We start from the raw sequence: 23,971 nt of genomic DNA, 5'->3' as shown, positions 1-23,971 counted from the left end.
ATTTGATTAGTTACAAAATATATTCGGGTCTATCGGGGATGAGCTTTGGATTCTTGTCACCTGTAAGTCTCTATATGTGCATGCAAGTAACAATTAATGCTACCCATCTTTCTGTGTACAGGAAACCTCTTAGGATGCAGTATATTTTCTCTGAAAATGCCTTTTCAGTAAGGAGTTTTTCACTCACACACACACACAACCTTTATTTGCAGTAAATAAAATTAACTAGTTCCATATATATTAACTTGATTGATTCATAAATAAATTAACTAGCAAACTATATGGCCAGTTTCATCTGAACACTGTATAAATAAATTGATTGATTCATCGTCATTATATGCATGGTTGGTATGACACCAAGCTAAACAAGAAATAGACACACATATATGACACCGAGATCATACCAACATATATATGCACAAAGTGCCAGAGATGAATTGAAATTGTGTTGGCGCCAACCGTGCATATGTTTCCACGATGTTACTTCCATAATTTGCTACCCGTCACCTGAATCAAACCAACTCCACATCGACAGGAGTCCCCACACCAGCTCAATAAACAGGCATGCACAACTCCAAGCTCTCCACGCAACACAGCAGCAGCAAGAGCTAGCTGCTCACCTCTCCTGCAGTGTCCTACAGTAACAAGCTGCTTAATAATTAAGCACAAGTCGATCCTGCACTGATTAACAATGCAAGGCCACGCGCCATCTTCCAAGTTCATCGTCATCAGCTCGATCGCTGTGATGTTGCTGCTTGGGCAGCTGGCCGGCGTCGCCCACGGTGGTGGGCGCCAGAGGAACCCGCCGTGCAAGGAGATGACCGTGTACTACCACAACATCCTCTTCGACGGCACCAACACGGCGAACGCGACGGCGGCGTTCGCGACGCAGCCGACGCTGCTGAGCCGGTCGGCGTCCATCAACGACACCTTCTTCGGCGAGATCGTGGTGTTCGACGACCCGGTGACGGCGGGGCCGGCGCTGGCGTCGGAGCCGGTGGCGCGCGCGCAGGGCTTCTTCTTCTACGACAAGAAGGAGTCCCCCAACGCGTGGTTCGCCTTCTCCCTCGTCTTCAACTCCACGGCGCACAGGGGCACCCTCAACCTCATGGGCGCCGACCTCATGGCGGAGAAGACGAGGGACATCTCCGTCGTCGGCGGCACCGGCGACTTCTTCATGGCGCGCGGCGTCGCCACGCTGCGCACCGACTCGTACGAGGGCCTCTACTACTTCAGGCTCCAGATGGACATCAAGCTCTACGACTGCTACGACGTCTAAGAATGCATATCAAATAATATTGTTTTCACCAAGCACGTACATCAGTACATGTGTTGTGTGTTGTGAAGTGTTGTTAATTTCGCGTCTTGTTGTAATGCATGGATTACTTATTATTATACCTGTGGGCGTTTGGATTGTGTGTATCACATTATATTGTTGTAAGCCGACATGGTTGTATTTGCATGAGTTTAAATATAAGAGTCAGAGAATGCTTCTTATGACTATGTTCTTATAACTGTTAAACGACAGATCATATGGTATAAATAACTTGTGGGCAAAGATCAACTGTGTACAGTCAAAGTACGCCTTGTATATACAAATGAATGAAAAGAGAGTAGTTTGCACCATTATATTCCAAAAATAACCTTGGTTAGCGACGTGTATGGCCAAAACTAGGTGATTTTGGACAAATTTCAGGGAAACAAAATTCTATCTTTCTCTACATATATCTTTTATTAAAAAAAACCATCGTTTGGCATACAGTTTTGTTTAGTTGAGTGCTAAATGACATCATGTACACCAATCACTGGCTTGTTTAGGAATTTTTATGACTATTTGGATGGTGTACTTTGGTGGTTGAAATAAAGCCTTCTAAGAAAAGGACAGCACGGACTTGCTGTTGTAAATCCAAAAAAAGGGAAAAATTTGCGAGCCATTCTAATATGTGTGCGATGTATTTCTTGTTCGCCCAATAGGCAACCGCAAGAAATTCATGCTTGAAACACGCTTTGCAGCATGCCACTGTATGATGGCCTATTTTTATAAAGTTAACTATTTTTAGAGGAAAACAGGTATTTTGTTCAATACCGCGCCAAATTGCGAGCTCATAGCAGCCCAGCTTCCAGCCCCCCGCGGGAGTGAAGAGGCTGACGGTGAGAAAGGCTCTGGGCTTCAATTGCCTCGCAGGCTTGGCCCGTCAGCGCCCCTCCCTCGTTGGTCGTGTGCCGCTGTGCCTCGTCTCTCTCATAAATGGCAACGGGTTTTATTCGGAAAAACGTAATATTACTCCCGTCCAGGTCATTTTGATATATATATATATATAGATATAGTATATATATAGATGCATAATAAAAAAATATGAACATTAAAATATTAAGATAATCTATAATTTAGAACGGATGGAGTGGTTCCGACTTCCAACATTGAACGCAGTTACAACATGGTGGGAGAGAGATGATGATCCAAACATGTCTTCGGCACTTCACTTCTTCGCTTCACATTGATAAACTTGTATTTGCAGATTGACTTTTTAACAATTTTATTGCTATTTTAAAATTTAATTCCCTAAAGTATAATAATACGTAGACTAATTCTCTCTTTATGGTGCTGAAGCCGAATACTATTTTTATTACTGAAAGAAAAAGTGTACCCCGTCTCGCTCTCGCTCCTACAAGTTGCGAGCGAACCGAAGGTAAAGCAGTGGACGACGTCCAAGTTCCAGAGCTGTGAAGAAAACGACTATTTCATCAAAGCGCGGCGCAGTAGCTATTTTTGTGAGTCGCCGGTCGATGCATGCAACAATGCTGACGTTGACGAGCGACTATTTTTTTCTTAGCGTGCACCATCACTTTGCTTCGTCCTCGCTGGTCTCGCCCTGCTAGCTGCACCTCCAGACTGTTGGAGAGGTACGTTGCACGGACCAGCAGCAGTGGCACGTTTCACCCTTTTTTTTTCTTTATTGGGCATGAGAGGAAGTGTCACGAATAGAAGAGAGGTTGAAGAAAGCAGTACCATGATAACATCTCCCTCTTCAGATCAATTCTGTCTTCAGAACGGATGGCTTACAAACGTCGATCCAAAGAAAATTGAAGAAAAAGGGGAGACGTTAAATAACATCTCCTTAATTCCATCGTCAGACCTCAGCTAAGACAGTGAGGTAATTAATTTAGTCATCTGCCATCTTTTTCCCTACTTGAAAAGCAGTAAAATGAGACGTAATTTAAGGAATAAAACTCACATCAAATTTTACAATCGTCACCATATACTTATGTCCATACATACCATTACAAATGTGACTCGGATGCTTCTCTTGTCCCTGTCAACCGATCGAGCGTGTCCACATTTAGACTTGCAATTACAGCTACAGTACGGTGTGAGAGGAGCAAAAGGATACGATGATCCAACCATATGGAGACAGTGGAGATGTCATCAACACTTCACTTCTTCGCCTTCCCGCTGATGGATTTACAGTTTACGCATTGGCTTTTAGTAATTTTATTGCTACTATAAACTTCGACTTTACTAGCTCATGCACTTTTTGGAAGGGGCGATCGAGCAAGCGCACAACACAACACAACTGACGCCTCCAACTCCAACCACCCCACGCGCGCAGAGAGAGCAGCCATGCCCGGATAAAAAAAGCAGACGTCTAGTTGCATCGATGCCCAAAGCAATTCCTTTACTAGCTCATCAATAACCAGCCTTGCTTTGCTTGTGTCAGAGGAAGCCAAAAAAGCGGCAGGAGGAAGAGTACCTACTTATTTGTTTCGGAGGTCATACAGAAGAAAGCTTGCACGTTGCAGCTAAAACTAATGATAAAAATGAAGCATGGTTCCTGATTTGGCATTTGAAGCACTGAATCCATGGCACACAAATGCACAATGCGGTGCGGGTGCCCTAAACGGGAACCACTCTTTCACCAAACCGCGGTGCAGTGTACAGATAACAGTGTACAGATACGTGGAAGCGCCCCCATACGCTTTTAAGAGCCAGCAGCCGGCTCACCTCTGGAGGAGGCCTTAGCGTGCACGTTCACCATCGCTTTGCTTCCTCCTCACTCGTCTCGTCCTGCTGCACCTACATATACAAACTGTTGGAGAGGTAGTTGCACGGAACAGCAGCCGAGGCACGTTCACTGCACCACCTCTTTGTTTATTGTGAGCATAAGAGAGCAAGTGTCATGATATAGCTGGACGGCTGGTTTCAGAACAGATGGCTTAAAAAGGTTTGTACAAGGAAAATTGGGGAAAAAAACTACTGCATGAACGTTCACATCTTTCCACTCACGATTTAGGTCAGTTTGGTAGGGCTCCAGCTCCTCTTAAAATGAGAAGAAGTCGGATGAACTACTTTTTTTGTCTCTGACTTCTCCATATAAAATAACTCTGGCTCATCTAGTGCTCCAGGGATGGAGCCGTTTTTGACTAAACTATTTGGTACGACTTCAGCTAGAGTCGTAGGAGAATACGGAGCTGGAGCTTTACCAAACTGGTCCTTGCTAAAGACACGCAGATATGTACAGAGTACCGACAGGTTTTACATTCTCTAAAAGCACGTCATGTTGCAGTTCAAAATATCTGTTTACGTGCTCGGTTAATTGGTTGATTGTTCATTAGTTGTATTGCTGCTGCAGCTCGATCACTATCAGTTCTGCATCATTGGTTGAGCTGATCGCACACCAAACCCGGTGGAATACTATACATCGGAGTGACTCAGCTCATCTGATGCTTCTCTTGTCCCTGACGACCAATCGAGCAAGTTTACATGTATTCCATGCATGTGTTCATCATCGCGTGGTCATTTCAACAAGTAAAAGTAATGGATCCAAGTATAGTTATCAATCATATGGGCACGCGCATGAGGTTGCAACAAAATCATAATGCCCCGTGACATGAGAATAAGCTGTGTTGTAATAAAATGGTCAAGTACTTCCTCCATCCGTCCTAAAAATTACTATTCATTTTACCTTTTTACTTTTCTAAGTACATAGCTTTCCATATGCAAAACAAATAATAATTTGGAATGGAGGGAGTACTTAGTTTGAGGGGTTATTATACTCTGCACACCAAGGATCAGACGAATAGGTTTGGCGCGTCTTAATTATGTGTGCCTCACCCGTATGACTATTTATTCAGTGGTAGACAACTTACTAGTCAATGACGAGACATCTATGGTAAATTTTTCAACTGCTGACCTAGTCGCTCATTTGGCAAACTATGTATATGTCGTGTATACAATAAATGTAGCGGCGGTTTGCTTTTATCTAACAAAAACAAGAATATCCAGGTCCAAGAAAAGAGTGTTTTAATTTTCATTTTTTTATGATGCCCTTTTTTTTGCGCTATCATGAACTTACCCAAGAACTTAAGTGTCCATTAGAAATGGTTAATGTGCTGATATAAAAAAAACGGACATGCGACGTCCGATAATTTTTTTATCGGACGCTCCGTTGCAACATTGAAAAATAACTATGGAAACATCAAAAATCAACACTTGCAACATGAAACACATGCACTAAAAATAGTTTTGGAACTCATGCATGCCATCCATCTCTTTATAGGATAAAAAATCCCCTGCGCGGCATTTTGTCATATTTCACGCAACATTCATCAGAAGATAAATTTGCAACACCTTTACATGCATGAAACATCTCGGATGGCTTCTTGTAATATTCAAAACAGACACGTTGCAACAATAAAAATCACAAGTTGCAACATCTCGAATAGAAAATCTCGAATAACATCTGATCTGAATCTCTTCAAAAGGATCACAACTTTGCAAAATTGACCATTGAAACATTGGAGAGCATCTTATGCAACATCAAGAAAGAGCGCAACAAAAAAAATCCTCATATTGCAACATCAAAGGAAAAAGTTTGAAACATCCAGAATCACCTATTGCAACATACAAATTGATATAGTGTAACACCTAGAAATAACATATTGCAACAGCATATTCCACGCACCAGGTCATGCCGTCGTTGCCATCCTATTACTCCAATTAACACCAACAGATCTTACTCCACTTCCGACCAGAGCACTCCCTATGTGTTGCACATCTATAGGAGGGAAACGAGCTCGCGAGCTCGCCGTGCACCATCTTCTCGTCATGTCACGACGGATGAACTCTCCGCGCACCACCCTCTCACTCATTGTGTTGCGCCGCGCTGCTCGGTCTGCGTCTGCCACCCACCTCAACCGGGGGAAAGGGAGGAGGAGCTGGGGGAGAGGGACCTCCACCTCCATCTCCACCCCTGTAGACATCCCTGTAGACATCTAGAAGCACGGCCCCCAGCTCTCGTCTAGAAGCACGCCCCCAGTTCTAGGAGATGCAGGCAGGAGGAGTAGCAGCTACAAGCGGCGGTAGCAAGCAAGAAGAGAGTAGCAGATGCATCCGGGAATGAAGAAAGATGGAGACATTAGCAAGCGTGGAAGCAAGCAGCAACATTAGAGAAAAAATAGATATGGCAGAGAGCGCAAGGTTTGTGGATGAAAACGTGCCACGCGTCCATGTCTACGTCTGATATTTCTGGTGGCTTCGGACAGCCAGTCCTAGCATTACCGTAAAAAAAATGGCCATCCTGCTAGTTTGGGAAACCAAAATCACGCACCTATCTATCCCAATAAAATGTTGTGCCTGTGCTCACCTACTTATTGACAACGAAAACGGCAAAGAAGAAATTCGAATGGTCATTTTCATGTTTCAGTCGAGCACTTAAAATAATGTAACTGCCATTGGATAGCTGGTATATACGAGCATACACCAGCTATAGTAAATAGGGAAAAGAGGAGTCATGCGTGACACTGAAATCTTACCAAGACATATGCTGCTCGTTTATTTCAACTATGCCGGCGCATCCGCCCGTTTCACTAGATCGATCGATCGGGATCAAATTAAACCAGCTCCACATCAACACTCGGATCTACTGCATATTCCCACACCATTTGGCTCTATAAATACGCAATGCACCACTCAACTCACCAACGCAAATAAGAACAAGAGAGCTGGCTATAGGTTCTCACGGATAGTGTCTTCTAGCTAGTCTTGCACCGACGACAGTCTGACACTCAGTCTATTCACTTTCACTCAGAGTCTGACACTGACAATAATGCAAGGCCTTATGCCAACTTGCAAGCTCATCACTGTGATCCCTGCCATCTTACTGCTTCTTGGACTGATGACCGGCGTCGCCCATGGCCGGCGGCGGCTCGTGTCCAGCCACGACGGCGAGCCGTGCCTGAACATGACGGTCTACTACCACGACATCCTCTACGACGGCACCAACACGGCGAACGCGACGGCGGCGGCGGCGACGCAGCCGACGCTGCTGAGCAGGTCGGTGTCCATCAACGACACCTACTTCGGCGAGATCGTAGTGTTCAACGACGTGGTGACGGCTGCGCCGGCGCTGGCGTCGGCGCCGGTGGCGCGCGCGGAGGGGTTCTACTTCTACGACAGGAAGGAGGCGCCCAGCGCGTGGTTCGCCTTCTCCCTCGTGTTCAACTCCACGGCGCACAGGGGCACGCTCAACCTCATGGGCGCCGACCTCATGGCGGAGAAGACGAGGGACATCTCCGTCGTCGGCGGCACCGGCGACTTCTTCATGGCGCGCGGCGTCGCCACGCTGCGCACCGACACCTTCCAGGGCCTGTACTACTTCAGGCTGCAGATGGACATCAAGCTCTACGAGTGCTACGTCTAAGACCATACTTTATGCATGCATCCGTTGGTAAAATGAAGATCGAAATGCATGACGTGCTGTGCTATTGTTACCCTGCCTTGTTTGTTTTGTTTTGTTTTTCTTTTACAAGACAATGTTACATGCCTTGTTGGGATGGTTATTACTTCATATTTGTACGCATTTTCATTGGCATATCACGGTAGTAGAACTATGTATTGTGTGTGTACACTCGTCTGGGTATGCATACACATGGGTTTTGTGTGCCCATGTGACACCTTTTATATTTTCCAATAAAAGTATAAAATCTCACTCACATAGATACTCCTAGCATCTAGAAACATGAAATGCTTTTGAGTACAACCATGCATGTATTAGCTCCATTTATCCCAGCTGATTTCAACCATTAGATCCTGAGTTGCACTCGGGTTATAGTAAAATGGGTTGTACTTGCTATACAATGCTCGAAAGAAATATGATACACAAATTTAGAATCTTACAAATCTATCATTAGTATATACAAAACTATTTGTTGCGAGATATAGTTTTCAAAACAATTAGGCCGCCTGATAACAAAAGGCCAGTATTTCTATGCTTCGTACTGTGGAAATGAATGGTCAAACTTGCGTATTCAAGACCATGTCTTGTTCAAAGCGGCATGTACTATTCTTGAACAGATGAAGTACTATCGAACAGATTGCTTGAGTACTTCATGGGTAGTTCAACTTTAGGTTTGCTAATTAAATCATGTGCCAAATAAACAGATGTTCCCGGCTGTAGAAGAATGCCACCAAGGCACCAAACTACACTATTATATTATCAAAATGAGCGTGTTGTAGCGTCTCAAGAACTTGGCACATTAAACTTGCAATGGTAACAACATTTTTTGTACATCGATGATTGTTGACAAGCAGAGAAGAACATAGGCGAATATCTAAGATTACAATGGGCAATACCCAAATACCTTTGCGCTCCATTCAATCAGAGTTGCACGAACCTAACAAACTAACCTGGTCTATTCCCATGAGTATTGGCAGAGAAGGTTTCCGAGTATCGGTGTGAGAAGATTGATATTGCCACGATCTGGTAGAATCCTTTATCCCCTTCTAAAACCTCTTCACTCCATGTCCATGTTAACCCATCTCTGAGATGTCCTGGAACTCTTGCACGCCCAGGAGTTCAAACTTTTCTGTCCATCATTTTGCTGCTCTAAGAGAATTTACAGTTCATTGCTTATTACACTCCAGGAACTCGTCAATAGTCTTGTTGATTATGCTGTCTCCGGCCTAATATACAGTTGAACCCAGGTCTCATGAATACTTGCTAGACAATATAGCGTATCGGAATCAACGAGAAAAGGAAATAAGCTGACCTTTACTCCAATGGCGAGTGCTGTTCTGAGATTCACCACATGACCTAACCTCACCGAGCCTCCTTTGTTGTCCTTGAGGCACAATACTGGAACCTGCCTTGTAGATGCCAGGGTTGGTATATGTTTTGTTAACCACTTGGGATTGCAATCGGCAGCTACAAGGACAGCCTGCAATGTTGCATTATGAGATCAGGCATATTTGTCAGTTTCAGAATTCCTCATCAAATTGTGGTCATAGATGTATTCAGCACTTGAAATTGCCCTTCTTTGCTCTTGACTGAACATGATCACCACATACCCCTAATTGACTCATTTAATTGTTGCCCACAGAGCTGAAACAGAATAAGCTAATGATGTAGAAGTAAAACAATACAAATGAATATGTTTGCACTTTGCAGAAGATGGTATATATTTGATGCAATAATGTATTATTAGGCATAACATCACAGTATGCAACAAAAATATGTTCAAGTGACCAAAGTTCAGGAATTTTTTTCCTAGGGAAGCAGTAACACACTGATGTCTTCGTCTTCACTAAAACGCATAATGGATTAGACCAAATATGCTGCAATTACGATCACATCTCATTCCACCTAACATATATACGTAAGAAACTCCAGTAGTCCAAATTCATAGGTAGATTGCTTATAGATGCAAAGAAAACTAACCTGCAGTGGCACCAAAGGAGCTCTACGCCGACCTGAGACAGTTTGTGCTTCACTAGAACTGTGAGCAGAATCAGGGGCAGCAGCGGGAGGCATTCTCTCGAGAACCCTTGTCACATCATTGACCCCGATAGCAAATTGTTTCTGCAATGGCAAAACATCATAATTGCAAGAGAAAAAAAAACATAATGTACTGAGCTTGCTCAGGAGAACAGATGGCAAAATGTTGGTGAAGCCAGGTAAGGATAACATACCTTCATCCATATATTTTCTGGTAAACCTCCCCTTGAAGCCTTTGCAACCTCTACACTCCTGAAGAAGAAAATATTTTAGGCCTTTCTCAATCTCAGAATGAAGCGACGCGGGGGGGGGGGGGGGGGGGGGGGGGGGGGGGGGGGGGGGTGAGGAGTGATAGCTGCTGTTACCTGACAAGTTTCGACAATAGGTCGTCAAGAGCGTCTCCTACAATGTAATCTGGAGTTAGTCTGCATAACGAAAGTACACCAGTGAAATAGCAGCGTGAGGAATCGAAAGAGAGCATCAGAAATCATTAACCAGGAAAATAATAATATGGCAATGGGGCAAAGCGCTTACACTTCTTCAGCATCTCTCAACGACTTGGTTGGCTTCAGAGACTTCCTCTTCTTGCTCATCGGCACCAAACAGAGACTGCCAATAGCCCAATACCCAGGAGAGCGGAACGCTACTGCAAAGGACAGAACAGGGACGCTTACGAAACTGAACATTGAGAAATTGAGACTTGCAAGATCGAAGTGCAGTGACTAAATCAGGAACCGTTGGCGGCGCAGGGTCACAAGCTAAGGCCGCGAAACTCGAACCGCGAGCCTCAAATCCTCAGCGGTTTACCTGAGTAGAAGCCGCCGGGCGCCGGATTGAGGTCAGCCGTCGGTAGGTCGCCGGGTGAAGTCCCCTCAAGCCGTCACAGGTGTCAGCGTCGAGGTCACCGCCGGCTGTATTCGGTCGGCGGAAATTGGCAAGCGTAGGAAGGCGGCGTTGAGATGAGCTCCGTGGCCTAGGTTTTCATTTAGTGGGCCAGGATTTGGGAGGCCCTTCCTCCATTAAACTTCAGGCCCATTAACACTCTTCCTGGAGAAATCTCCCGAGGCCGTCGGCCGTCGCAGCCTCGAGGTGGCCTCGAGGTGAGCTGCCCGTTGCTAGGAAAATGACAAGCGCTCGAGCTGCTTAGGTTTTCATTGCGTGGGCCGGGCCCGGGATACAAGTAGGCCTTTCTCCAGTATAATACAGGCCCGCCAAGCGTTCGCATTTTGACAGAAAAGGGTGATTCTGGTACGGCCTATCTATGGCACTAGCATCTCCTCTCAACTTTCAGTCAAAAAATTCTCCTCTATAACTTTATACAAATCTTCCCATTTTAAAAAATTATAAATACATATCAAACAAATACAACTCCAACTTGCACAACTTCACTCAAATCAGGTGCTAAATTGTTCATGATAGAGCTAGTGCTACCTTTCAGTTCAAAGTCTTTCATAGTACGAGTCTATGATAGTCAAAGAAATAATCTGGTCCATCAAATCGCCAGGGCTTGAAGAGCACAAGCAGATGCGAATAGAATAGAAGCAACGGGTGGCACGTTGCAATCAGCATAACAAACATGTGGATCATTGATGATCTACTTTACAAACCCGAGTTATTTGTAAGAACTCCACATGGCATTTACAACCAACCAAGAGCCAAAATACAACAGCACTGCAACCGACCCTGCCGGTGCAACCACGGCTACCATCAGCCGTAATCCAAACAGAACCTACAGCACAGCCATTCCTACGCGTTCACAGCGACACATTGATCCGCGATGGTCCCTCAGAACCGAGGGTGCTTCGTGCTGGGCTGACCCTCCGTGGAGGTGCTGCACCGCTTGAGGAAGCCGTCAAGCGTCTTCTGCTGCTTTGAGGGGCTTGGCCTGGAGTCGATCTGGGAAACATCCAGCGTATTCTCCTGCCCATCCAGCATCTGAAGAACATAACAAAAGGATTGCTTCCTCAGTCGAACTCATGGTGTCGATCATTGTCATAAAAAACTTAGTGTTATGAGGGGGAGGGAGGGAGGGAGGGAGGGAGGGAGAGAACCTGTCCCAGATTTTCAAGTTTGCCTTGAACAGCGTCCCTGGGAAGCAAAGCCAGAACAAAAAACCTACTGAGTACATGACCTAAATCACTACATGTACATAGGGAAAACAAAGTTTCAGGACATACCACATAAGATCATCTATAGTGTCATTTGAGAGAAGGTAATAAATGTTGACTGATGAAACCTGGAATTGTTAAGAAAATAAGAGTGGAACTTCGAATTATCAACTGAAGGTCCATAAATGTTTAAAAATGCTTACTGATAAATTATCACAGAAAACATTGATGCAGTCCCATCAAATCAACAAATCATAAAATTCACAGCAAAAAAATAAAGGGCTCTGCTGGCTACAAAATCACGAGTGTGATACTCACTTGACCGATCCGGTGGGCACGATCTTCAGCTTGAATAATGTCGCCAGGAGTCCATGATAACTCAGCAAAGATTACTGTACTTGCTGCTGTCAAAGTTAACCCGTAGCCTCCAGCTCTGATGGATAACTACAGTTCTAGGCTCTCATTAGATTTTAACCAAGAACACACTACAGGAAATTTGATTAAAAGAAAATTATCCGCATAGTTTTTAACATTGCATAATACCACGTATTTCGTGGCAGTTAACTAAAAATGTTTTGAAACCTTCATAGAAACAACTTGTTATCTAAGGACCCAAATTTACTATTGCCAAGGTAGAAGTTATCCTAAAAGAAACTAAAAGTATACAATTGCTGACAATTCCAGCCAACAATGCCACAGCTAGATTATTGAGCAGGAACGGCAGCAAATTTCAAAAAAAAAAATAGAGAATATACAGTGACTAATTGCTGGAGCTTGAAATATCAGCCACCAGTTATCACCTTCAATATACAGTTTCTTGTTTTCTAATTTATAGAGAAAAAAGATTCTCAACAACTCTGCCAGAAACTTAATGTTCATTAAGAAGGATTTGAGAAAAAAACTAAAATTGAATATTAAGCACAGAAGATGGGTAAAAACGTACCACAGCTGCCCTGATGTCATCCTTATTTTGGAAATCTGTGACTAAGGTTTGTCTTGTAGTTACAGGCGTCTGGCCATCAATTTTGATACACTTCACTTTCTTTTTCTGAAATATGGTGATAAATAGTTGGTCCAGATGCATCATAAACAAGTAACATCAAATACATTATTAGATTCTTACCAAGAGATATTGTTCGATGGCCTCAACCATGTTTTGATGATGAGCAAATATTAAGAACTTGCAATCTGCCTGGATGTAGAAGGTAAGGCAATAGCCGTTACTTGTAAGTTTTGTTCCATAATTCAAATGAGAATAATGGGCCAACAAACGAAACAAAGATCAGCTCTAACTAGAGTTGCATCAAGTTTGTCTCAGTAAAAAAATGAAAAGGAGGGATATTGCCTCCTTTTTTCAAATCGTACACTGTTAAAATATGGTCCCCATGAAAGGAAATGGAACACAGGGAAATTATGAGTGCCATGCATAGCTAGTTAGTTGGTAAAAAAATCAACAGGATTATCAGCTTCAGGAAGAAGATACAATCATCATTTGGAATCATGAAACTGGCAGTAGTTAGCAAGTTTGTGGCAGTTTTCTCAATATATGGTAGCATGAAGGTAGAACAAAAGGACAATTTAATAAATTTACAGAATCATAATATCATGTAATCACCTCAATTACAGTGCCCAGGAAATCTAACACAGCTGGAATTTTGGCTGTGGCTGAATCAGTGTAGAGCTGAAAAAGGATGAAACAGAATCATGCATCCAGACTAGTTCAGATACAGACTCATCACAGTGAGCTAAATGAAAGGGGAAAAATGTATAACATGAATCAATCTTGATGCCAAGTGCAAATAACAAAGATGAATACAATTGTATAATATGGAAAAGAATATGCTCCTGATTTCAGTGCTAGCTTTACCACTTAGAAGAACGAAAAAGAAAGATGATGAACTTTATGTGAGTGTTTCAACGAATGACCTATCCAAAGATTTCAGAATTAAAATTGCAGTATTACCAAATTGGCTAATTCACATGCCAGAAGCCAACAGAACCTAAAAAAATGCAGAAACTGTAATTTTAACTAAAAGTAACGCATGCCAAGACAAGAATAATATTTCAGCTTTGGCGGAGTTACATGGTTCTGGTTTATAGTAAATAAAAAAGTAGGATACTTGCTAAGGAAATAACGCCCATGAACTTTATAAGAGCATAAAGGGGTGCACTTCCAGATTACCTTAGTGATAAGGTTCTTTTGAGTAAATTTGAGAGAGTCAATCATCTCCTTGGAGTCAGCGGACTCGATTTTGATCTTCAGAGTCTCCAACTAGCAAAATCACACTTTCCTTTAGAATAATTTCAAATAAAAAAGGTAATTTAAATGATTGCACTGATGTAGAAACGAAATAAAAACCAAGGGGAGCATACTTTCCCTCTGTTTCCATGTTAAAAAAATGAAGATGAAGCGTTTCAAAAACACCTAAATGATAGAAACATGCAAAGAAAAAAAGTCCAACGAGCATTTTACTTTTCTAGAATAATATGAGAAGAATAAAATATTCTTACTTTTGACAATTGTGCAATTTCAGTAAATATAAATCATATGACTCGGTACTGATTAAACCAGTACACCATCTGAAAGCTCTTCAGTAATGAAAAATAATCATGTATGGGAGTATGTCGCTCAAACAATGTCACTATATGAAATCCAGATGGGTTGCGCTACCACAAACTAGTTCTGTGCTCTCATATGCTACAATATATCATTTGCGGGGAAAGGATAGAAACAGATAATACCTCATGAAACAGAGCACGGACATATTTCACATCTTTCTCACTTAAATCTAGAAAGATCTGAAAGATTGACGAGAAATGAAATCATTAAGTGTAGTGTATATTCAAGAAAAATACCAGTACAATAAGAACTAAGATCACATAAAAGCTATGCCCCAAAAGATTATCTTACTGACTCAGTGTGTAAGATCATCAAAACAAAATTCAACAGATTTTCTCAATGCTATAGTTTTAACCATTGCAAAGAAACAAGAAGCATAGCCAACATAAAAAGGCACAGAAACAATTGGGCAATGAGGCACTGTTTAAAAGGTTTGTGATAGTGATCAATGGACCTGAGTAACTGTCAGTTTAAATGGAACTCTTGGAGTTGAGCAAAAAGGAATATTTCTAATTTACAAAATGAAGTTAATCAACATTTCTTATGATGATGCAAATCCCCCATGAGATTACCTGTTGTCTACGTTTAACAGGCAACTGTGAAAGGACATCTTTTTTCAACCTACGGATCATGACAGTTGCTTTCATCAGATTATGCAGCTCCTCATGGTTGCTAGCACCTTGATACACCCCGAAAAAGCCCTGAAAAATCATGTACTTATCAGTCACAGTTGGCAACAGAAAATGAAGTAATTTGATAAATCTAGTACTTACACCCTTGCAATATCTATTGCCATACTCGCTAACATTCTTGTACACAGTAGGATACAGTGCCTGGAGCTGGATATGCAGAAAAATTAGTTGTCACTCTACTTTTAAGCATTATTAAACATGTGCAGCTAAATCTGGAAACAACGTTTACCTGAGTAAACAGCTCAATCGGGCGAGACAAAGCAGGAGTTCCGCTAAGCAAAATGACATATTGAGCTTTCTGTGATTGTAAGTCACAATTAGTTCTGCAAATCCGTATATTAATTGGGTAGAAACCCCTACTGGTCACCTAATCAGGTAAGACAATGTTTCCTAAAGCAAGAATAATGTATTTAAAAAACAATGCGGCCTCCAGACCTGATAAAACTATATAAACAATTCATCACGGTCAGACTAGCACCATGCAGGACTTTGTGAAAGTTTGGAACTATTTGCCAGAACAAACTATGAAAGAACTAGGCAAGTACACAACGCCACTCAAGTGAAGTCTGTGTTATGAGCAAAGTTGTATTGTTCATGTGAATCATATTGCACAGTGCTGTAGTATTGGTCCCAGGTTAGTTGTCTATCGTGTAGCTAACAGATTGTCTGCTAGAGAGAAGTGTTTGTAAGGGATAAGAGATAAAGACAAAATTTGGTATAGAGATTTTGTTAGGAGGCAACCACACCTATAAATGAGGGGTGGTTGGCTGCTAAAGCAAAAATGAGTTAATCTTTTCTTGACCTAAATTCTAAAGCACCCGTCTGGTTATCATTCATCCTGATCCATCCAGTCATCCCCATTTGACCGTCTTCAGTATGATGTTTACCTCTAATGATCTGAGGATCACGAAATTGTAATTGGCCGTGATGCAAGCGTCTTGTCCAAATTAGGACATCATATTCATGCTCCCAAAGAAAAAGCATTTTCTCATAAGAAATACCAAACCTGCAGAACAGGAAGTGAAGCAATCGTTCTCTTCGCTTGGCCATTCTTCAGAAAATGTGATTCATCAGCTATAACAATCTGGATGAAAACCATTTAAGAGGTTATAGATAGATTAAACATATAACTATTTGTATTTCAATTAAATAGAATCAGAAAACAATAGCGTCACTAGTTCTAGCTGTACATGCATGCAAAATGGAAGGTGTCTGCATTATTGTATCTCTAAATGGTCAGATATTTTCTATGAAAAGTATTTGATCCTTTTTTGGAAGGTTTAGTTTGAAACCTTATTTGTTCCGGTGCAATCAAGTGATAAATCGATCCCCTAACTTCCTAAGTATTCGTAATTTAAATAAGTAGCTATACTAATCCATCCTGCAAAGACAGCAACAGAACTCTTATAATATAGTAAAAATACTTCAGACACACGTACAAAAATATCACTCCATCCAGTGCTGAGACAAAACAAAAGAAACCTCCTTCCACAGCCAAGCAATCTCTAATCTACATGAATACTCATATTTATCAAATGAGTTTGATGGTCCTATACTACCACAAATTTAAGAAAAGTGTGAAATCATTTAGGTGTAAAATCAATCCTCTGGATATATTCAATAAGAAAAGTGTTTGTATTGAGTAGATAGATGTCAAATGAAATGAAAAAAATTTTAAGTCCCAAGCAAGTTTGGGTAGGATAGAGGTGAAACCCTGACAAAAAGCCATAGATAAGAGAATAAAACAGAGGTAGTACTAATAGTACTATAGTAGTAGTAACAATAATAGTATAAGGGGGGCCAGTAGCCTAGGTCATGGATCGGGCACATGTATTGCTGATTTTTATGCGTACCTTTCCGAAGATAGTTCTCAAATGAAATGAAATATACGACAAAATAATCTACCTTGAAATCCAAATCCAGAAGTGTGCTTTGTATTTTGGGAACTACATCGTAAGATATCACATTGAAAACCCCATCCAAGCGAAAATCTCCTTTAGTGTTTGAGTAAACCAATCTGAATCCAGCCTTATGTGATCCTCCAGTTTGTGGCAATACCACCTGAAAAGACAATAATCCATATCCTCAGCATAAGGAACGAAATAAATTTGCATATTTTATGTTTAGGACTTGTCAAACTATGTGGTTTATTCCATATCAAGTTTCCTGTATACATAAGATAATAGTGATATGTCAGCTTACAATCCAAAAAGAACTTTATCCAGGTTAGCCAGGAATTACAAAAAATTTCAATGGTTTCTTTCTTTCTTCATTATGTTGTATTTCACAATATGATCATCATGATATTAACAAATATAGGGATAATTTGCTTCTGGAGAAGAATTCACGAACGTGCTTTTAATTAAACAAGATCACTAGCAGAATAAAACTTTCTAATGGAGAACTAGTGAATGAAAAAGTTTAGGATGTACCAAGATATCTTCCATGGGGATGTTAAGCCAACTCTGAATCATCTATCAAAACAATAAATTATCAAGTTTAGATCTTCCTTTTCCATAAAGAAACTATTGCTAAATGAAAAATCGCCAGGTGCAAAAAATAAGAGGAGCTTACAGATGCCCACTGCAATCGCAAGGAAGATGGAGCGATTACAAGAACTGGCCAGGCATCATGAAGGCAAGAAGCAACAGCAATTGCCTGCATAGGAAATTAGGAAAAAAAAATTAGTGCCTAAAAGAACTAACGTGCTTTACTTCCATCAAACTAAATGCCATGGATGATCAGTCTCAAAAATCATGATTCATAAGTCGATAGCACAAATCAATACCATCATGTGAATCCATTCAGCATGAAATGCTAAAGGTAAAACTATCAAACTTTTAATTATTGATTGATGGGTCCATCTGCAGTGTAAGAATTGGAATCAAGTGCAGGCCAGGGAGGTCATGAACGCAGAAAATATGGAAAATAATGATGATCATGATTCAGAGACGATGCTTTACCTGTAATGTCTTTCCAAGACCCATTTCATCTGCAATCAGGGCTCTGCCACCATGCTGTAAAACAAACCTGCAATTATGTGAAGCATACGGTTAATTATGATCTATTAACCTTATGCAATGATCCAAAGTTCATAGTTAGGCTCCTGGCTTATGGTTACCATACTACCAAGCTCAAGATTTGGCATCTGATATGGTGAATAGTTGGATACCAAACAAAAAAAGCATGAGTAACATACTGTTCATTTTGTTTACAGTATGACTTTATGAGTCAGCAAGTCATAGGAAGTGAGCCTAGCTCAACTAGTTAGAGAGGGAGGTGTGGTCATGCACTCTAACCACCCAGGTTCGAGTCCCCTCTAGCTCGAATTTGGGTGCCTATTTCTTCTTCTCATTGTTTAAGTATGTAATGCACTTGATGTAAATTGAACAGAAAAAATATTTTGGAGGAATATTTGACCACCATCCACCGGTGATTTACCTTTTCCTATAAAATGATTTTAGGGTTACTAAGCTCAATATAATGCAAAACATGCCAATATTGGAATTGATTTTTTCACCATTATGCATAAAATAGAGTTTCAGAATGTTGAATTACCACACCTGATGCCTTCACGCTGAAATGGCATAAGCTTTGACTCAACTTCAGGGGGAATCCTGTCATAGAAACCTTCTCCAAGAAAAATGAGGTTAGCAGCATGCAAAATGTCAAGTCCAAAATTCAAAAGAAAATATTAATAACAGATCATTTTGATTCGCATTCTGCATTGCACAATGAAATATTTGGATTTTCATATTTTCATTATATATTTCAAGCGGATACTAAAGAAAGAAAGAAAGTTTATATCTGACAACACCTTGGTGACAAGTGGGTGCAAAATTTACAAGTATACAGTATCTATGCATCGGGTGAATGTAAATTTTATAAGCACAATATGAAACTTTTTGATACCTCGAAGATCTTTGGAGGCTAAAGCAGCCACTAAAGCACGCTGAACTAGAGGATCCAATTTGCGAACCTGCTAGGGAAGTACACTATATGATCAGAATGAATATATGCTCAGAAGTCAAAATTACTCTGCACATGACAGAAATTTCAAAATAGGTCATGTTTGAAGTATTAAAAAATGCAGTTCTCCTGCACGTTCGAGAAAAAGGAGTCTTGAAAAGCTTCCTATGATATGGAGGATGGCATAATGAAGCTTAAAACTTGTGTCTATTGAGTTTTTGCAAGCTGAAAATACAAGCTTTGCAAACATCCTCACATAATTAAAAAACACACAGAACTACACAAAATGGACTTGCGGCCATAACAGCTTTGTCCTAACTTCATGCTCATACTTTTTTATGTGCTACATTGAATTTGATTATGTTTAATGGCTAACCATGCAAATTATGCAGAAGTTGAGTACTTGAGTAGGAATAGCATATAAGTTAACCAACTAAGCAAGAAGGCAATAAAATAAAATAATCAAAAAGACGTTCTTGCAACAAACAGCATCATAGCTTTCGGGATTACAGATGATAACTGTTACCTCTACAGCTAATCCATGCACTGAATCAAGAACCTCCTCTGCTATTGATAAAGATGAGGGAGGGAACATCCATATCCTATTGTTTTGGATTAAGTAAAAAACGATCAGAATAAACAGTGAAGTTAACAGCAGGCATCAAGTTTTTCCATGTCTAAGAGAATATCTAATGAACATGGAAATTAAAGGAGTGTGTGAAAAGTAAAGAAAACCTTTCTTTCGCATTCCAGCTGGCTTTCGGGATCTTGCGACATGCATCCACAAGTAACTGAAAAATAAGCAGAAGCAAGCAAATTATATTTTGATACAATTCAGGCCCTGTTTGGATCCCATGGCTAAACTTTAGTCCTGCACTTTTAGCCCATTTTTTTGCTATGGGGATCCAAACAGGTGGGCTAAAGTGAGCAAATAGCTAAAATCTGGGCTAAAGTTTTTTGCTCCCAAAGAGGCCCTAAACTGGGCTAAAGTCCCTCGGGGCGGGCGCTGGACACCCCATAACCCCACTCGCATGTGCATGGAGTCATTAAATGAGAGGCAAATCAGTCATTGTTTGATGAAAGTCTAAAGTTTAGCCCATGGATCCAAACAGCCCAGCAGGACTAAAGTTTAGGGGCTAAAGTTTAGCCCATGAACTAATGATCCGAACAGCACCTCAGTGACACTGACAACCTATTCAAGATCTATTGTGGGGAATGTACCTGGTGGTATGGGAACTTTGCTGCAATCACACCGCTAGAATGGAGGAAAAGATGTACAGATACCTTAGGTGCACTGCCCTGGCTATTATTCACTTGAATGGCAAATGAAAAGAAAAGGATAAATAAACTTAAGAATTAGTTATAGGACAAATTGAAAGCACGAGTAATGATGTTTACCTGCATTTCTCATAGGAGAAAGTGCTTCTACCTGAGAAATAAGTTGAAGGAGTAAAAGTGAAATTGAAAAGTATAGGGGTCACGTTTATTGTAAGCTAGGAATATAAAAGAATCTAAGAGCTGCAGCAGTAAAAAACATCTATGTCTAACAGGTTAACTATTGCTAAAACAGTGATCCTCTCAACACCAAAGGTATCGATAATCCAGCCAGAACCATCGATTTTATTTTGACAAGAGAAAAGGCTATCGATTAACGTTTGCTTTTCAATCTTGCATGCTAAAATGCAGGACATATAAAAAGACTGTTAAAGAAAAGATATTTTTAACTGGACCTCAAGATGAAGACAACAAATTGGAAATAATCCTACATCAAGATTGAGCTTATTATCACCTACCCTGGTGGTACTTGAACCACAAACATCCCAACAGTAAATTGAACATAACTAGTTACAGACCAGTCGCATCAATGTTGCGCACGAAACTATGGACTTAGAAAACACAGAAAAAATCGCCATTTCTTCAAACTGAAAATCGAGTCGCCAAAAGAACCCAGTTCCACGGAATGACTTGATGAGAAAGCTCTCAAGTATACCACCACATATGCATTGATCGAAACTCGAAACTCGTATCACAGTAACGAACTGCTTCATTAACTCTATTTTTTGAGGGAAAGTCGCTACAAAGTACTAAGAGCTTAAAAGAAAAGAGATAAGAGAACCATTTTCCGAATGGATTAACATCTTCGGAGCAAAGAAACTCCTACAAGTCGAAATCCCCTCCAATCCACTTGTAGAGGGGATTGACCGAACAACAAGTCCTCGATGTGCCTTGCCACAGGGATCCACTAATCCGAGCACCGAGCCAATCCCCAATGCGCCAACAAGTAACCGCACAAAACAGCAACGGAGCAGAGAAGCCCTAACCTTGCCGAAGCGGGCCTCCAAAGAGGCCCTGGCAGCGGGGTGGTTACCCCCGAGAGGCGACGAGGCGGCCGCCGCCGGCGCGGTGGCGCGGGAGGGGAGCGGCGAGACGGCCCCGAGTGCGGGGGCGGGGACGGGGGCGGTGGAGGCCGCGGAGGAGGAGGCCTTCCGCTCGGCGAGCTGGCGGATGGCGTCCCGCTCGATCTGGTCCAGCTGCTCCGCGCTGAGGTCCCAGTCGTCATCGTCGTAGTAGCCGCCCCAGCCTCCGCCGCCGAGGCCCGCCATTTTTGGCGGGCGTTATGATGCGAGCCTTCTTTTTGAGATGGGATGATTTGAGATGGGATGGGTCGATGGGATGATGGGTCAGCACCATCCGAGATGGAGCGACTCATATGTAAGAAGTGGGCGCCCAAAGTGTAAATTCTTATCACGGCTAGCCTTCCAAAATCGTTTATAGACAGTGGATCGACTAATCATAACAGGATGATCTAACTAAAAAAATATGTATATTTTACCATACGCATGATGAAACGTTGCTGCACCTACTAACAAACTGCCGCTACACGGTTGGACTTTGGAATAAAATCTTTGAGTGGATGACCACACACATACCACCCAGGCAGGATTGGTCTACCTTGTCATCCGTCGAGGCGGGATTAGTCTACCTTGTTATTCGTCGGTGAACGGTGGATACAATTAGGATCTATGCCTGGCGCGTCCCCGAAGGGTTTGAAATCCCTCATCATTCTTGTGTCATGGGAGCTTTGGAAGGAACGCAACGAAAGAGTTTTCCAGCGAAAGTTTAAAAGCTTGGACTAACTACTACGCAAAATCAAGGAGGAAGCACGATGTTAGATTTTAACGGGTGTAAGGTCTCGAGCGATATCTGTCAAATTAAGAAGTGATCACCTTTTTAAGCAAAACTGTATAGTTATCGTACAATTTGCTTTTCTTTTTTCAGCCTAGTTTAGTAACTCTCTTCACTATTAATTAATAGCAATCTCTGTCGGGTCGTATTTTAAAAAAAGATGGATGAGGGGTCCTCTGACGTGGACTTCGCGAGTGCCATAAATTTGGGTTCGCTAGATTGCATTAGGGCGTCCGCAATGGTGCTGAGTCAGCTAGCTATTTGAGTGTACAGCTCAGCATATATCCTATGTGGAGGAAAGAGAAGATGCAAAATATTCAAGCCGGCGACTTGCTCGTCGCTCAGCTCGCACGCGCGACGATGCGCCAAATCGCCACCACATCCGTTCTTTCTCTGTGCATGAAAGTACTAAAAATAACAAATAGCTAGCACTATATAGATGTAGTTAGCTATTTAGTGCTGAGTTGGATGGCTCCAAGCTAGCAATTAGCTAGGACTGTTGCGGATGACCTTATAAAAACTGTGGCCATTCGCCAAAATGCCTTTTCATCATCTTTACTTTTAATTGATTTAAAGATTTCCTTTACTTCATGGCTCGTGAACAGACCATTATGCCGCTGGATCGAACCTTATCTTCATCTTTCTTCCTTCTCCCGTTCCTCCAGCCTTGTTCTATCTCTCACGACGAACGAGCGGAGCTGGGCCACCGCCGGCCAACGCGGGGCTATACGGGGCCTCGGCCCCGCCTAGCCCCGCCTGAATCGTCAGCAGCCAGCGTCCCACCGCTCCGCAGCGGCGTGCTGCAGCGCGCCGACGATGAAGCACGGGGCCACGGGCCCAACTGCCGAAGAGGAGCGAACTCCGGCTTGATTCGCTGGGCCAGGAGCCATCGCGCAGGCAAAGTCGGCGGCGGCGTCCCCCAATGGCGGGGCCTGCGACGGCCAGTGATGGAGGTCAGCCTGCAGCTTGTGACGACCGGCAGCTAGATTTGCCGCAAGACTGCCCATCTCACAGACTTGACCTCGCGCTCGCTAATGATGACTGGGTGCTTTTTGTGAAAACAAGAAGGCCCCGTGGAGCAATATGAGGATGTCATGCTGTTGAACCAAACACCATAGCAGCTCAAATCAATCTCCAAACTAGCAAATCGAGACCCAATGGAGCACAAATCGACCTTTGCATTACCTAATGTTTGCCTGAATCAAGTTTGTTGCCATGGAATCAAGCATCCGTGCCTTCTATTTTGCCTCGCCGCGGTTCGAACTCCCTCCCTATCAAGCTCGAGTGCCAGTGTGCCACCAAGGCCCGCCGCCGTGAAGCTTTGCTTGCGTGAGGGAAAAGAAGGCAGGCTGGGGGCAATTCAGCCTTTTCCTGTGGCTAAAGAGGGGAGAAAAGAAACTAAATGAATTAGAAAAGCTGAAATGGCATTCTAGCGTGCAGTCACCGTTTCATAATGTCACTCCGGCGCGAAACTCAAATTTGAATTTGCAAATTTCTGGATGATGGGAGACCAAGAGGAGATGAGGCTTCAGAGGCTTCAGGTTCTCCTCTTATTAGGAGGAGTTGGAACCTTATCAAACTGACCTTTAATTTTTTACCATCCTTACGGACAATCACTCTTCA

General features: G+C 42.2%; 4 protein-coding genes across 6 annotated transcripts; 2 read left to right on the top strand and 2 right to left on the bottom strand.

The window, feature by feature from the left end:
* The first annotated feature begins 455 nt into the window (after positions 1–455).
* LOC117844688 (dirigent protein 5) lies at positions 456–1,497 on the top strand. The gene has a single exon (XM_034725441.2). It carries the CDS (start codon positions 692–694, stop codon positions 1,277–1,279), a length of 588 nt encoding a protein of 195 aa, XP_034581332.1. The 5' UTR covers positions 456–691; the 3' UTR covers positions 1,280–1,497.
* Positions 1,498–6,801: 5,304 nt separating this feature from the next.
* On the top strand, positions 6,802–7,992 carry LOC117844687 (dirigent protein 5). The gene has a single exon (XM_034725440.2). It carries the CDS (start codon positions 7,107–7,109, stop codon positions 7,698–7,700), a length of 594 nt encoding a protein of 197 aa, XP_034581331.1. The 5' UTR covers positions 6,802–7,106; the 3' UTR covers positions 7,701–7,992.
* A 451-nt stretch (positions 7,993–8,443) lies between these two features.
* On the bottom strand, positions 8,444–10,756 carry LOC117844689 (uncharacterized). Of its 2 annotated transcripts, none has more exons than XM_034725443.2 (7): positions 10,581–10,756; positions 10,308–10,416; positions 10,139–10,198; positions 9,968–10,025; positions 9,717–9,857; positions 9,049–9,216; positions 8,444–8,962 (listed from the first exon to the last, which is right to left on the bottom strand). In XM_034725443.2, the coding sequence occupies exons 2-7, from the start codon at positions 10,364–10,366 to the stop codon at positions 8,903–8,905; spliced, it is 546 nt and encodes a 181-aa protein (XP_034581334.1). In that variant the 5' UTR covers positions 10,367–10,416; positions 10,581–10,756; the 3' UTR covers positions 8,444–8,902. The 2 variants fall into 2 exon arrangements, with proteins under 2 accessions (XP_034581334.1, XP_034581333.1); XM_034725442.2 differs by having other exon boundaries at positions 10,308–10,419; positions 10,581–10,755.
* Positions 10,757–11,280: 524 nt separating this feature from the next.
* On the bottom strand, positions 11,281–21,840 carry LOC117844685 (uncharacterized). Of its 2 annotated transcripts, XM_034725438.2 has the most exons (24): positions 21,484–21,837; positions 20,561–20,591; positions 20,384–20,475; positions 19,898–19,953; positions 19,689–19,764; positions 19,106–19,172; positions 18,757–18,823; positions 18,157–18,223; positions 17,768–17,851; positions 17,626–17,667; positions 17,099–17,254; positions 16,200–16,277; positions 15,423–15,491; positions 15,275–15,340; positions 15,074–15,202; positions 14,624–14,680; positions 14,064–14,153; positions 13,497–13,562; positions 13,005–13,073; positions 12,825–12,929; positions 12,200–12,325; positions 11,951–12,009; positions 11,825–11,861; positions 11,281–11,708 (listed from the first exon to the last, which is right to left on the bottom strand). In XM_034725438.2, exons 1-24 carry the CDS (start codon positions 21,763–21,765, stop codon positions 11,559–11,561), a joined length of 2,121 nt encoding a protein of 706 aa, XP_034581329.1. In that variant the 5' UTR covers positions 21,766–21,837; the 3' UTR covers positions 11,281–11,558. The 2 variants fall into 2 exon arrangements, 1 of the variants encoding a protein (XP_034581329.1); XR_004637911.2 differs by lacking the exons at positions 11,281–11,708; positions 11,825–11,861 and having other exon boundaries at positions 12,200–12,333; positions 21,484–21,840.
* Positions 21,841–23,971: the final 2,131 nt, after the last annotated feature.

Source organism: Setaria viridis, chromosome 2, assembly GCF_005286985.2.
Source record: "Setaria viridis chromosome 2, Setaria_viridis_v4.0, whole genome shotgun sequence".
Lineage (NCBI taxonomy): Eukaryota > Viridiplantae > Streptophyta > Magnoliopsida > Poales > Poaceae > Setaria > Setaria viridis.
The sequence above is the reverse complement of the archived record's forward strand: the minus strand, read 5'-3'. Positions and strand labels throughout refer to the sequence as shown.